The following is a 15,324-nucleotide window of genomic DNA, read 5'->3' on the forward strand; positions in this document are numbered from 1 at the left end:
ATCATAAATCACAGTACCTTAATAATAAATGAATTAATAAGTAAATCTGCCACATTTTCCCCTCCTCTTCCAACTTCTAGAGTTGAAACCCGATTACTTGTTACTTAGGTTATTTCACAGTCAACTCAAGGCATCTCCCTGCCTCTCTCTCTCTTGTCTCCAAACCTCCACCCAGCTAACAGTACTCTCCTTCGTAAACGGTGCTGATCACATGCTTCCTTGTACATTGCCTAGCACTCGAGTCATAGTCCTAAACCTGCACTCAAATCTCTATATCGGGGGTGAGTCAACTTTTTCTGTAAAAAGCTAGAGATTAAATACTTTCAGTGTGGCCTATACAGTCTCTGTCACAACTCCTCAGTGACACTGTTGTAGCACAGAAGCAGCCACAGACGATACACAAATGGGCATAGCTATGTTTCAGTAGAACTTTACTCATGGACACTGAAATTTGAATTTCGTATCATTTTATATGTTATTTTGTGTTATATAAAATAATAGTCTTTTGGGTTTTTTTAATCATTTAAACACATGAGAACCATTCTTAGCTCACACGTTGCACAGAAACAAATGACAATCAGATCAGATCTGACTTGCGGACGGTAGCTTGCAGACCCTTGCTCGAACACAGTCTGCCCCACCTCCTCTAGCTGCACACTCTTTCCTATAACATTGGGTTGACCAAAAAGTTTGTGTGGTTTTTTTCTTAAGATAAAAGACACATTTTTCGTTTTCACCAATAACGTTATTGATTTGGAGATGCTGAGTATGTTGGCTATCTCCTGCACGGCAGAACGGTGGTTGTTCCCAGTCAACGTCCCAAGGTCTCTGTCAACTGCAACTGCTCCACCCAACCACGGGGCATCGTCCAGACAGAAATCTCCAACACGGAACTTTGCAAACCACTTTAGACACCTGGGGTCAGTCACAGCACTCCATACACTGCACGAGTGCTTTTTTGCTTTTCAGTTGCATTTTTACCTTTCTTAAAATAATAAAGCATAATATGCCGAAAATGGTGTATATTTTCTCCCTTCTTCAATATTAAAATGTCTATACAAAAATTCACCAGTTTTGATAAGATTTTTAAATGCATACTGTTATAATAGCTGTCACAATACAATCTAACAAAAAGTTTTGAATGAAATCAAAGACAACCAAGCACTATTAGAGTCATCTTACAGAAATAAACAAAAGAATTTTTTGGCCAACCCAATATACACACCAGTCGAGCTAAACAACCTCTCATTCCCCTTGTGATTTAAGTGCCATCTCCCTCAAGAAAAAAAACAAACAATGACATACTACAATATACCCTTAACAAAAATAAATACCCTATAAAGTGCTAAATGAATAAATATGAACTATTAGAAATAGATATCATAGTAGGTAAATAACTTGAATTATAGAAGCCTTTTTTAAACACTGCAAAAACCATGAAGAAAATGATTAATTCATTTTAGTATCTCAAAAATTTTTAATATTACATGAAAAAATACACTGTAAACAGTTTCAAAAAAAGCAACAATGTGGAGATATTTGTAGCTTACATAACAGAAGTTAATAGACTGCATATAAAAACCTACCCCAAATTAATAAGACCAGTAAGACAATGGCAAGGTGGGCTGAGGACATTAATAAGGAATTCACGATATGAAATATGTTTAGTCTCATAGTAATCAGGAAGGAGGACTCCAAGATGAGATGTCATTTCACAAACCAAGCTGGTAAAAAGTAAAAACATTGGTAACACCCAGTGTTTGCAAGGTGGTGCAGAGGTAAACGGGTACAGCCCGAATGCAGCACTGTTTAACACGATTCACCGATTTTTCAGCATGACTTCCCTAACACCTAGCAATGCCACTGTTTTATATCTCCCAGAGAGATGTTTCAACACAGGCACAAACAAGCATATAAAGCTGCAACAGTGAAAAACTGAAAACAAGTTCCCATCAGTAAAATAGGATGGATAAACTCTGGTACAGCCACACTCTGAAATAACCTATAATGGATTAAACAAACAAGGCAGATCTGCAGGTACTGTCATAGACCTAGCTGTAAGACAAAGCTTTTTGTTTTTTTAAAGGCAAGGTGGTTCAGTTGGTTGGAGCATTTTTCCGCACACCAAAATGTTGTAGGTCTGACTCCCAGTCAGGACACACAGCTACGTCGCAGGTTCAATCCCAGGCTGGTGCATGTGTAGGAGGCAGAAGGCAGCTGATCGATATTTCTTCTCAATCAGTGTTTCTCTCTCTATATCTCCCTCCCCTCCTATCTCTCTAAATAAACATATCCTCAGGTGAGGATTAAAAAATGTAAAGCAAGTTTCAGAATAATATCATTCATGTAAATATTATTACAATGTGAAACAAAATGATCTATTTCTACAGATACACACATATGTATGTAACCATGGATGGTGATGTAATAGCCATTATCCTACAGTGAGAACAGAAACTGGGTGGGAGGTCAAGAGACCTTTTTGCATTATTTATATTGTTTGAATTTTTCACAAGACAATGGTTTTGTGCAACTACTATTTTTAAGTGAGTAATGAATTTTTAAAGAGCAGGTGATGTAAAGTAAAAATATTGGGCTTGAAGATATATTTCAACTAATCCATAATTTTAGACCTATGGTTTTTTCATCTGTAAAATGGGCAATACAATACCTTCTCTCATGGCTTTTATAAGGAGCCTGTGAAACAAGGCAAGTGCCATTTAAATGAATCATGTTATTATTGCCACCAGGATTCCTCAGGGAACTGAGGTTGGGTTTGACACTCAGACCATTAGCAGAAACTCTGTTCTGCCCAGAGAAACATCAGGGATGGAGAGGCACGGAGAGGAAGAGCAGTTTGCTGGGACTACCCAGCGTCAGCGGTGGCGCTGAGTCCTTGGACTCTCCAGACTCGGGAGGAGGGAAATGGTAGAAATGAGGTCTTCTCAGCAAGGCCTGCAGGGAGCTGAAAAAGTTCCCAAAGTCTCCTTCTAACTGAGAACAACCCTGGGTTTAGAAAAAGATTGCGTTTTCACCTAAAAAGGAAAATAAATTTTAGATACCGAATTTAGATTTTGTACAGGTGCCCAATGAACTTTGGGCCTGAAGCCTGCTTTAAATAAAATGAATAAACAGCTGTTGGTTATATCAGCTATTTTTACTTGACCTCTCTTCTCTCTGACCCTTCTGCCTTTGCTTCAAGTGCCCTGCACGCATCCCACCAACAGGCAGTGTTGCCTGAGAGCCACTTGGTTTGCGAAGAGCCAGGCTGTGTCCACACAAAAGCAGACATTTCTGGTGGGAGTGGGTAAGATGTATATTTTCTTTTTTTTTTTAACTGATTGCTATGAGAGTAAAGAAAGTGGTTGTTTTTCTTATTTTTTTATGAGAAAGAGGTCTAACTTAGTCCACACTTAATCTTCAGAGCACTTTTTCTTTACATACTACAGGCATATTGACTATACCATGATTTTCTAGTATTTCTTACCAGAAAAACATAGAGACATAGAACTTATTTATCTTTGCAACCTGGCCTCATTCAGCCAAATCAGCACTGAGCATCATTAAGCTTTGAGGAGACAATGATCCTGGGGAGACTTGTCTCCCGGGGAGGCCAACCCATGATCCTCATGGCGACAGTATGATTCACGGCATGATGCGGGCGTGCACCAGCTCCAGACCCTGGCTACCCGGGAAAATGTCTCAGAGGAGCCAACATTACCCCCGACTCACAAAGCACCCAAGGATATTTTTTGGCCAGAAGGTGTGGCATAAATGAAGGCTTGGCAAGAGATGAGGCAGAAAAGGACAGAGTCTCTGACATGAATATCCTTTACTCTGGAGTAAGAAGTTTGAACTTGATCCTGGAGATCGCAGGGTATTGTTGAAGGGTTTTCAGCTACAAGAATAGCATGGAACTAAAGGCACTGTAGAAAAATTATTCTGGCCATGGTGATGAGATCATGAGAAAGGCCAAGGATGAACACAAAGAGACCATTAAGAGATGGCAGCAATGGTCCAGGCAAGAGAGGTCGAAAGCCTGAATGAAGGGAGTGCCTGGGAGAAGGGAGCAAAGCAGAAAGGCTCAAGAGCATGTAAGAATTGGAATCAATGGGCCCTAGTAATTAGATGTGAGAAATGTGTTAGAAAGATATATGTCAGGGATGTAACTGCAGTAAATAAGCACACTCAGAAATGTTCTCCTGATGCAAATTTAGTGCAAGCACCATTTATAAAGGTGTAGTTAGAGTAAAGGAAACCAACACAAGTGAGGTGCCCAAGGACTAGCAAGCACAGAAAGCCATCACCACCCATAGGCCTGAGGAGCAACATGGGCACCAGCATTCCTGAAGCTCAGTGAAGGCTGGAGCCATAAGACAGCCACCCAGAAGGAGCTGAACACTGGCCGGGCAGGGATGGGGCAGAAAAGGTAGAGTGTGGTGGGGAGTTGTGGGGGTCCGCCAGGCCTTAAGGGGGCCAAGGACAGAGTTCTCCACTGTGAAAATGGTGGACGAACTTGGTTTCTGGTCCCTGGAGCCGGCGGGTACCTTGACACTCTCCTAACCTTTTAGTTCCCAGCCTTGAAGGACACAACAAGGCTCTGGCGCAGGTGTCATGTTCCCAGATGGTTATGAGAACTTCTTGCCCTTGGTAGCTTAAGGGAGTGCACAAACTTTGAAAAACAATATTGTTTCTAGTTCCCTGCAGTCTTGCTTCAGGCATTAACAGTTTGTATTTAAGACAGCTGTTGCTTGAATAAAGTTGCCATATGCCAGCAGAGCTATGGTCCTCTCCATTATTTTAGTCCCTCGCCTCACTTCGTGATCCACGTCTACCGCAGCGGGCTGCGGCAGGGAGTAACACCCGACTCCTCTCTCTTCCTGCCTCCTGTCTCCTGCTGGTGCCTCCTATTGGCTGAGCAAGCAGAGGTCAGCCTTTCTGGGCAGAGAGCAGGGCAGAGAAGGATGGGAAAGGGATGTAGGGGCAAATGAAGACAAATCAGCGTGATGGAAACTCCTTTAGTTACAAGTAAAAGAAAGCCATTTAAACTGGCTTAGGCCAGAATTAACGTGGGGTTGGGGAGAGAGGTGGTTCACTAACTCGTGTAACTGGAAAGACTAGGTAAATCCAAAGCCTAATAACAATGTTATCAATACTTTTCTATCAACTCCCTTTTCTCTTTTCTCCCTCAATGCCAGCAATGTTCTTCCAGAACTTTCCAACAGCAGTGAGCATGACTACCAGCACCTCCAGGGTGACAAATTGAGAGCTTGCATTCCCAGGAAGAGCAGGGACTCCTCTTTCTCCAATTCAGAAGGGTCCTGGCAAGGGTCTGATCAACTGACCTGAGTCACATGCAATGGTGCGCTGGAGCTAGGTAGTACTGAGGCGGGATAGTGAAAAGCTAGAAAAATTCCTAGGCAATGGAAGGGGAAACTGAGACACAAAAATCCAACAGGGCCAAACAGTCTGAGCAGCTTGCATCCAGCAAGAACTTATCTCCCATAACCAAGGACACTTGAAAGCGAATGGCTCATGCCGCTCCTCCCTCACCAGAGAATACACAGCTTAAGTCTCCCTGGCCTGGGAAATAAAGGACAAAGACCCAGTTAATGTCGGCTAAACCCCAAGGACAAATGAAGCCAAGGAAACAATAACAAGAATGCCCTTAAAAGCCGGGCAGACCTAAGATAAAAGTGAAACAGTATAATGGACCGAAGAATATCCCCAAACCCCCTATGTGCTTCTTTTGAAACAGCATATTTTTTAAAATGCAACTACAAAACTAATGAGTGTTTTGCTAAAACCCTCCTCTAAGGTTCTCACCAGAAGAGAAAATATAAAAGCCCTCAGGGCAAAGACACAGCCAGGTCTCACTCCAGAGCATGCTCAAGCCCCTCCCCAGGTATGAACTTTTTATTTCCCCCTAAATTCTAAGGGTCCCAAGGAAATTTGCAGCCAGAGAAACAGCGGGTAGTGCCGGCTTGACCCAGGCTTACCCAGTAAGCCTGTCTCCAGGGCCCCCTTTCTCTGACTTTCAGGTGCGTTAACAACAACCCCACCTTGGTTCACTTCCTATAACTTTTCTGGGGATCAAAGCATCCTGCGTAGGCTCTCTCTTGCCACTTCTTCTACCCTAAGTCCCCTTTGTTTCATGGTTCCCAGGCTTAATAAACGTATTCTCAAAATCACCTAGACTCGTGTTGTGAAATCTTTCCTACACAAAGTCAAGAACCCACACACTACAGGCCGGCCTGAGGCAAACCTGCTCCAAGCTGGTGCCTGTCTAGTAATAATACCAGCTCCCAACTCAACATACGGCTTGGTAATTTGACATTGGCCATGGTGGGAATATTTACAACATGGAAATAAGCAAATGTTACATTTACCAGCCCACCACTGACTCTCAAGCCATCATTGTATGTCAGGCAATGCTGTGCCAGGATAGAGCAGGCTGGGTCCTGAGCCAACCCATCCTGAACAGCCCCCTAAGAACCTCACAATGTAGGGAAAGTCTTTGGAGAAAGGATTGGTACTGCTCCCAGAAGTGAGGAGGAGAAGCTGGACTGAAAAGATGAGCTACAGAAGCTCATTGCAGGCAGAGAAGGAGAGGGAAGCATCTAAGATGATATCCAAGACCTTGAGGAACTAGGAGGATGGTGAGGTGGTAAGTAGAGATCTGTGGGGAAATAATGAGTGAGTTCATGTATAAATAAGCTGTGTGTGAATTGCCTGAACACCTACTACCATGAGGAAGGCAAAATTCTTCCTCTCAAGAAACATATATTCTAACAAGACAGGTGGTGAATAAAATGCAAAGGACCATCTTAAAAGGCCAAATATAAGTGCCAGCAAAAGACACAAACCATGTAGCTGGAATTCAATCTGCTGCTTCAAACTGTGGTTCCCAGCACTGGCCCAGCTGTGTGTCAAACCCAGGAAGGAGCAGAGTCTACAAGGGGATTCCACATGCACCACACCTGCCCAGGACTGGTGGGCAGAAGGGAAGCAGTGAGAAAGGACTGTGGTGTGCTAAATGAGAATTTAGAAATGTGGGGGCCCGCTAGGCCACAGGGGATCAAGGACAGAGTTCTCCACTGTGAGAATGGTGGATGAACTTGGTTTCTGGTCCCTGGAGCCGGCGGGTACCTTGACATTTTCCTAACCTCCTAGTTCCCAGCCTTGAAGGATATAACAAGATTTTGGCATAGGTGTCATGTTCCAAGACGGTTATGAGAACTTCTTGCCCTTTTGATAGCTTAAGGGAGTGCACGAACTTTGAAAAACAACATTGTTTCTAGTTCCTTGCAGTCTTGCTTCAGGCGTTAGCAGTTTGTATTTAAGACAGCTGTTCCTTGAATAAAGTTGCCATTTGCCAGCAGAGCATTTGGTCCTCTCCATTCTTTCAGTCCCTCGCCTCACCTCGCGACCACCCTTGCTGCAGCGGGCTGCGGCATAGAAACACTGTTGTTGAATGAGGAAGAGAAAGCAAATTGAACATGGCTATCAACGTGATGAATAGGAAAGAAGATTCATTCTCCTGGAGCCTGAAAATCAGAATTCTAGTCCCTGTCTTCTGCTCAGGGGGTTGCAGCTGTGCCTGCATGGCTGGTCTGGGGGCTTGACAGCAGACGGCTGGGCGGGCAGAAGGATGGCCTCCACAGATGTCCATGTGCAAACTCCTGAGCCTGTGAATGTGTGCTCTTATGTGGCAGAAGAGGTTTTGCAGATGTGGTTAGGAAGAAGGGAGGACGAGATTATCCTGGATGATCCCAGCGGGGCCAATGTAATCACAGGTGTTCTTATAAGTGAAAGAGGAAGGCAGGAGGATCAAAAAAGGAGCCATTGCAAGCTGGGGGCCACAAACCAAGGAACATGGGCATTCCAGAGAAGCTTTTAGAAAGCTGAAAAAAGCCAGAAATAGATCTCTCTTCTAGAGCCTCCAGAAGGAACTCAACTTTGCTGACACCTAGATTTTAGCCCTATGAGACCAAATTTTGAACTTCAGGCCTCTAAAACTATGATAATAAATCTGAATTTTTTGAAGAATTTATTTATTGAGTTGAGAGAGACAGACATCAATTTCTTATTCCACGTATTTATACTTTCACTGGGTAATTCTTGTATGTGGCCTGACCAGGGATCAAACCCCCAACCTTGGTGCATCGGGATGACACTCCAACCAACTGAGCTACCCATCCAGGGCAATCAGTATTGTTTTAAGGCACTAAGTGTGTGATAATTTGTTATAGCAAGAGGCACAAATACAACTTCTAAGGACATCTGAGAAACTTTGCATGAACCAGAACATTGTCAGACCAAGCCCTGTGAGGTGGGGAGGCCAAGACGATAATGAGGATGGTCATGCCCAAGTTAGTGAACCCGTATGTTGGCCTGTGGTCATGCTGCATGTTGTGCTTTTCTGAGATTGATGAGGCCCTCCAGGACAACGTGAGACTGAGTGGTTTATATGTAATGCTGGGCCAGGGGGGCCAGGAAGCTCCAAGCAGTGCTGTTTACCTTCACACACAGAATATTGTCATTCACAGCTGTGCACACTGTGGTCCAGAAGCTTGCACCTCTGCCCTCAGAGATGTCACTCTCCTCTCTGCTGTGCCTCAGCTATATGAATTGCCTTCTAACTCTTTACAGAAATGAACCTTGAGCAATTCTCCCAAGCAGTGGCTGTATCTTGACTTTAATACATACATCTGTCAACACATTGTTGGTGCAGTGGACAGGTCGCTTAGTCTGAAGTGTAGTAGTCAGAGGTTTGACACTAGTTTGCTATGACCCTTGGGGTAGAAGTTTCAGAATGCAGGTGCCACCCCAGTTTAAGTAAAGATTTCTATAATGATCTTTATCTATTCTGCTATGTCTATTTAGTAAACCCCATTTTCACAGATTGACAACACTACCAATTAATATGTTCTTCTAAAGTTGGGCCAATTACCATGGTATAAATATTCCCACTATGGCCAATGTCAAGGTATCAATGTGATACTGATGAATGCAGAGTTGGAAAGAGATGTGCACAGTCAGCTCTCACAAGCTGGTAAGAGCTGGTTCCAGCATGTCACTGCTTATGTCTACCCTTCACTTTCTGATTAAGAGAAAGGACACCACAATAGCAGCATGGTTGGAATGCTCATGGAGCACTTACAATGGACCAGGCATAGTTTTAAGGGCATTACCTTTAAACATTTTAATTCTCAAGGCAATGCTCAGTGGTAGGTAGAAACGAGGCAACTGAGGTACAGGTGAAATAAGCAGTCCAGGCTAATACCTTGTGATATAAACTCAATTTGTCTCAGTGCCCATAATCTTAAAAGCTACAGTAGTCTTCTCTAAAACCACACTGTTTGATACAGTAGCCTCTAGCCACATTGGCTATTTTAATGCAAATTCAAAAGTTTAAAATTCACTTTCTCTCTCATACCAGACACATTTCGAGTGCTCGTTAGTCACATGCCACTAGTAGCTACTGTACTGGACAACACAGATGTAATACATTTCCATCCTCACAGGAAGTTCTGTTAGACAGCACTGCTCTGAACAGATTGTCAGAAAGAAAGAAGCCACACATTTGTCTGGAAACAATGGATTTAATGGCCTTTGTTGATGGCTATAACATAAAAACTCAAAATACACAGTTCATGTCTCTTCTGCTCTGAAATAAGCAAATTCATTCATTTATTCATTCACTCATTCTTTCAACACATTTACTGAGCACCTACTATGTTTCAGAACCTGTGCAAGGTTCTGGGGATAGAAAGATGGATGAATAAAGGGGCAGAGTTCCTGTCCTCCAGGAGCTCACAATCTAATGGAGGAGGCAGGCAACTAAAAAGGCAATTATAACGCCATAAGGAGAGAGTTATAATGGGAGACTCTAGGGTAATATGAGAGAGAGACCCAGACAGGCAGCCAGCTGAATCAAAGGCATTTGGGGATGGCTTCACAGAGGGGGTGATTTCCAAACCAAATGCTGAAAAATAAATAAAAGTTGGCGGGTTTTAGGTGTTTTAGATAGAAAACTCAAAGAAAGGCAGGAGAACATGGGTCACTCAGAACCTCTAAGTGAATGGATTTCACTAAAGCCTAGGATTCAATAGAAGCGGGAGAAGTCAGGGGTTCTCAGGTAGTGTGCTGAGGAGGAAGAGTTGGAGAGGGGAGAAAGGAAAGTTTTATTTTGGGTGTGGTGAGTTTGATGTACCTGTAGAATGTTCAAGGGGGTGTGTGGGGCTGGAGCTCAAGGACAAGATTGGGAAATATGGGTTTAAGAATATCAAGACTCAAGGTGGTGAACAAACCAAGGGCCCGCTGAGCTCATGCAGAGTGTGTGCAGACTGAGATGAAAACAAACTGAGAGTAACCAGAATAAACAAAGCCAGCTATAGGAAATACCCACATGTCAGGGCATGCAGAGAACAGGGAGAGAGAAGACTGAGTAACCACATCAGAGGACCGTCACAAGGAAATGGTGTTGCAGAAATCAAGTTCGGGGACTGTCAGCTGATGCAGAGATGCCAAATAATGTAAAGACTGAAAAGTACTACTCACTAGAATTGACCTTGGTAAAAACTATTTTAGGGGAGTTCAGGAAACCAGCCTGCAGTGGCTTCAGGAAGAAATGAAAAGTGAAGAAAAGAAGATAATAACTATGAAAGACAAGTCCCTTAAAATAATGCTCAGCTGTGAAGGTTATGACTGAAGATTATCCCTGGCACATTTGTTGACTGCACTGAAGAAGCCAGAGAACAGAGAAACGTCAAGGACCCAGGGTGGAGAAGAAGGAATAAGTGAGGCAAGGCCCCAAGGATGTAGAGGAGGAAGAGTCCAGGGAACAGGTGGAGAAGGAGAGGGGAGGGAAGGATGGGTGCAGACATGACGTGTGAGAATATAGGGAGAGGAAACTGAGGGAATCCCATGTTCTGGCCTCCATTTTCTCCATGAAGCAGGAGGTGAGATGCTGAAAGCAGAGGATTTGAGAGCAGGGCTGAAGGACTAAAATAGCTTTTTGACAAAAGGGAAGGAGAGCCAATCAGTGGCACATGAAGCCCTTCTAGACTGAACCCAAAAGCCAGCTGAAGTTGGAGAGGAGGAGCCCACAGAGGCACCTGTGCTCAGAAAGATTATGCTCTTTTCCTGGCTGAGCTCACATCTCCAGGTACAGAAGAGGAAGAACAAGACACTTGAATTAATCCAGGGTTGGGACTCTGTCCAGCAGGGAGGGAGAATGCGCAAAAAGAAAGGAGGGTTAGAGGACCAGTGGAGCTGGAAGGAAGTGAAGACAGGAGGAGGATGAAACACATGACATCATAGAGTAGTCTGGGGTGGAGAAAAGGGACTGAGAGAAGAGAAAGGATAGGAGAAATAACCAGAAAGTTAGACTTTAAAAATGGAGAAGTGATGGGTGATGACAGTGCCCAGGGTGTGGTCAGAAGAGAGTATTAATGAAAAAAATAGAAATGAGTAAATTAAAAAATCTGTGAGACAAGAGGGTTAGGTGCTTTGTCAAGGGGACACACAAGACACTAAGTATGAGGAAGAGGGGATGGAAAATGGGATCAGGATATGGGGAATGACCAGACAACAGTGACAAAGGAGGAAAGACAGCTTGGGGGAGCTTTTATATGAGAGAAGTGTGGTCATTTGACTGTGCCAGTTTTGTTCCTAGGAGGATGCTGGTGCCACCTCCAGGCCTGCAGTACGGACTTGGCAGAACTGTCAGACTTCCCATGACAGCTTCTAAAGAACAGGGACCCTCAAAGAAGAGCCAAATGCCAATACAAGTGTTCTGCAAAGAGGTGGCACACTTGCCAAGTTTTTAGAGAAAGTCTTTGGCACACTTGCAGAGCAATTTGGATGGAGCAAAGGGAGGTGGCAGGTCATTCTGAAGATGAAAGGGTAGAACTGGAGAAGCTAACACTTCAGGTGGAAATGACAAATATCGGGCCTGGGAGCATCACTTGTTAGCTGGAGTTCTGGAGTCAAAGGAGGCCCCAGGTGAAGACTTGGTGATACCCTCAAATGGAGGGCTCTGCTCCAGGATCCCCCAATACATTGGTGAAAAGTTTGAAATCCCAGAAAATAACAGAGCTAGATTGATTAATTCCTATTCTTGTGTGGAAACCAAGTGGCCTTCCAGAAAATGAAGGCAAGTTGGTCACATCCCCAAAGAGATCCTACCCCCGATGTGAAGAGTCCAGATTAGACGTTCCCTCTTATGAGAAGAGCAGGGCCCAGCACATGTACAGTAAAATAAATTAAGCAAGGCAAGCCATAATTGTTTATTACTAAGAATAGAGATTTACTGGGACAGGAAGTGGTGGTAATGAAGTCTAAGCTGATAAAGATGTAATCCAATAAAACCCACCAAGGCCAATTCTGCTGGCCCTGAGATTATCAGATGTCTGTGTTTCCAAGTTTCTCCCTCAGCTTCACCTTGAAAAGACTTCTTAAATCCTAACAGGCCAATGGCCAGAAAAGTCTCAGATATTGTCCCAGGAAATCACAAGGCTTGGCGGTGAGGTTGGGGAAAGGAGATATTCCCTCCCTGTGTTTTGGAAAATGTTTCAGAATACTTGGAAACCAGACTTTAAAAAGAGGCCTCAAGTGGTTTGGGCAAAGCCCACACCTCACTCTGCATGTGCACCATTCTGGAGAGGTTTCAATTCTCTGGGTAGAACCTAAAAAGCCCAACACAGCCACTTCCTCATAACTCCACACCTACCTAAAGAAACTGGTCATCACCCATCTCAGTCTGCCAAATCTGGATATTCCAAACCACAGGTGAGAGCAGCCCTAGAGATACCTGCACAGGTGGGTGAGCAGCCCCCTGAGACTCCAAGCACCTGCCCCCTCAGCTCAGATGTTATCCCCTCCGTGATATGCCATGCGGCATCACACACACACACACACACACACACACACACACACACACACACACACCAGCCATGCCCTCTACTGCCCTCTCTCCATATTGTTTAGCATTGCATTTGTTATTACACAGGGCTTTGTTTGTTTACATTTTGCCTCCCCAGCTACTTTTGGAGCTTCTTTATCTTTCAGGTCCACTATCCAATAAATATTGGTAGGATGAGTGGGGCTATAGAATGAGTTGATTGAATTAAGCTGAGTTGAAATGGACCGAAATGACACAGGAGAACACAGGACAGTGCATTCCCATAGCAATAAGGTTGAGCATTATTCTGACTTCCTCATCAAGAGTCTTCCCAGAACCCTACTACCTCCAAAATGTCTCCCCAGTCCCCCAGCCACAGTGCCCCCTCCACCAGGCAGGTCCTCATTGCTTCTTGTGGAACAAAGATGGTGCTGGCTCACTGCTGGGCTCAGCCATGACCTGCATGGGCTGGTTGTTCAAAGCAGCCTCACGCATCTTGTGGTACATGAACTCGTTCTGGCGGAACAGGCGCAGCTCCATCTCCGTCTGCACTCGCATGGCCTGTGGGACGGAGATACACTGTGAACAGTGATGACAAGCATGCTGAGGTTGGTCTCTGACATACCTCAGCTCTTTTGGAAAGGGCAGACAATGGGGTAAATGACTCCCAGTCCCCAAGGAGGCAGTCACTCTCCCCTCTCAAAGAACACATCCATTTACTGGGGGCCCAATGTCCTGACAGTGGGCTCAGTTTGTTGGGGAGAGGGAGTCAGAACCCTGAGAGAGTAACTGAGGGATTTGTTCCTAGGGGAGTGTTTGTTCTCAGGAACCATCAAGTGGGGACCTGGATTTGAACCCTGGCCCCTGAATTTGGGTCCCACCTAAGGTGGTGAGTCTTCATGTAAGTGATGGAATCTTTTCAGCCCTCAGTTTCTTTATACATGAAATAGGTAAGATTCCTTCATACTTTCCAACAGGGCAAGAAAATTATAGTACATGACACACACACAAAACAGCCCTCACTTTCCCATAGGTTCATTCAAGAAATACTTATCAAGGGCCAGGCATCGCTGAAAGGCTGAGGATAGAGCAGTAAATAAGACTGACAAAAACTCTGCCTTTGAGAAGCTTAATACACTGGACATAAAGTTTGTCTCCTCATGCACGTTATGACATCGTAGTCTATCACCTTTCCCTACACTACACTATCTGAGAACAGTCTTTGAACTCTGTCACTCTCGGATAATCCAGCCCTTCAAATCACAAAGGAAACCAGCAGCAATTGAGAGCATGCTATTTGCCAGACACATTATAAGCTTTCACGCATTAACTCACTGACCCCTCGTTACAAGCCTATCCTTCTTTTCCATTTTACTGAGGAAGGGACTGAGGCCCACACAGTCAATGTTTGCAGTCACATAGCTAGACAGTGGTGAGCCTGACTCAGTCCCAGCAGTCTGACTCCAGAGCCCGTGCTCCCCAAGTCTACTCTATGTAGCACGTTTTCTAATGTACACAGCTGCATGTGCACACATACATACATACATGTGCACAATTGTTTAGGTTCTCTCAGTCCAAGCTTGGAGCATCCCACATCCCACATTTGTCACCCACCAGCGAAATGACTATGGACAGATTACTCCTCTTCCCTGGGCCTCAGTTTCCTCATATGTAAAACAAGGGGAGTGGGGTAAAGCCTTTCTGAGTTCCCTTCATGTCTAGCAGGCAATCTAGAAACTTTCCAAAAGCAGAGTCCAGAACTCAGCTCTTATCCTTGGAGAGCTCAGAGCAGGCCAGGGGGAACCCAGTGTCAAGATGCTACTTGCCTCTAAGTCCTTGGTAATTGGGTGGGTGGGCCCGTGTGTCACCAGGAGGATGGCATAGGCTTTGCAGATCATACCGTGCCCCACCTCGATGTTACCAGCATGCCAGTTGGTCAGCCCCGCCCGCATCACAGCCATGCCCAGTTGGGCGTTGTTGGGGTGGTAGAGCTTCCTGTAGGGGGCATATGAAATAATCATAACACATAATCCCAGTTTTTACTGTGCCTACAGAGTATTTTACAACTTATAAAATACTCTCATTGAAGTCCATCTGCTTTCCCACCAGTGCTGTGAAGCATCTACAGCCCGTCGGGAGGCAGAGAGGCGAGTGAATTGCCAAGAACCCCACACAGTGAAGATGTGAGAGCTGAGACTCCGCCTGAGCCACTGAGCCACCCTCATGGGGACAAGGAATCAGGACTGCGCCCTGAACTTTCCTGCAGGAAGCTGGGAGTTCTCAGGTGCACCCCAGCCCTCTCCCTGGAAAGCAGTCGGAAGTTCAAAGGAAAAAAATACAAGTTGAACATCCTTATTGGGACAGAATTTTTTCCTACTTGGCACCTTCTTAACAGAGCTTCCCTTTAACATGTTATA

General features: G+C 44.6%; 1 protein-coding gene across 2 annotated transcripts in view; it reads right to left on the reverse strand.

Annotated features, from left to right (window-relative positions):
• Positions 1–9,606: 9,606 nt before the first annotated feature.
• SMYD1 (SET and MYND domain containing 1) overlaps positions 9,607–15,324 on the reverse strand; it is a 48,167-nt gene continuing 42,449 nt past the window's right edge. For both annotated transcript variants that reach the window (XM_037038857.1, XM_037038850.1), the window contains 2 exons: positions 14,734–14,902; positions 9,607–13,468 (listed from right to left, as the gene is read on the reverse strand). In XM_037038857.1, the coding sequence (XP_036894752.1) occupies positions 13,310–13,468; positions 14,734–14,902 (328 nt within the window). In that variant the 3' untranslated portion in view covers positions 9,607–13,309. The remainder of the gene's footprint in view (positions 13,469–14,733; positions 14,903–15,324) is intronic.

Source organism: Sturnira hondurensis, unplaced genomic scaffold (genome assembly GCF_014824575.4).
Source record: "Sturnira hondurensis isolate 20B ecotype Veracruz unplaced genomic scaffold, ASM1482457v3 Scaffold0002039, whole genome shotgun sequence".
NCBI lineage: Eukaryota > Metazoa > Chordata > Mammalia > Chiroptera > Phyllostomidae > Sturnira > Sturnira hondurensis.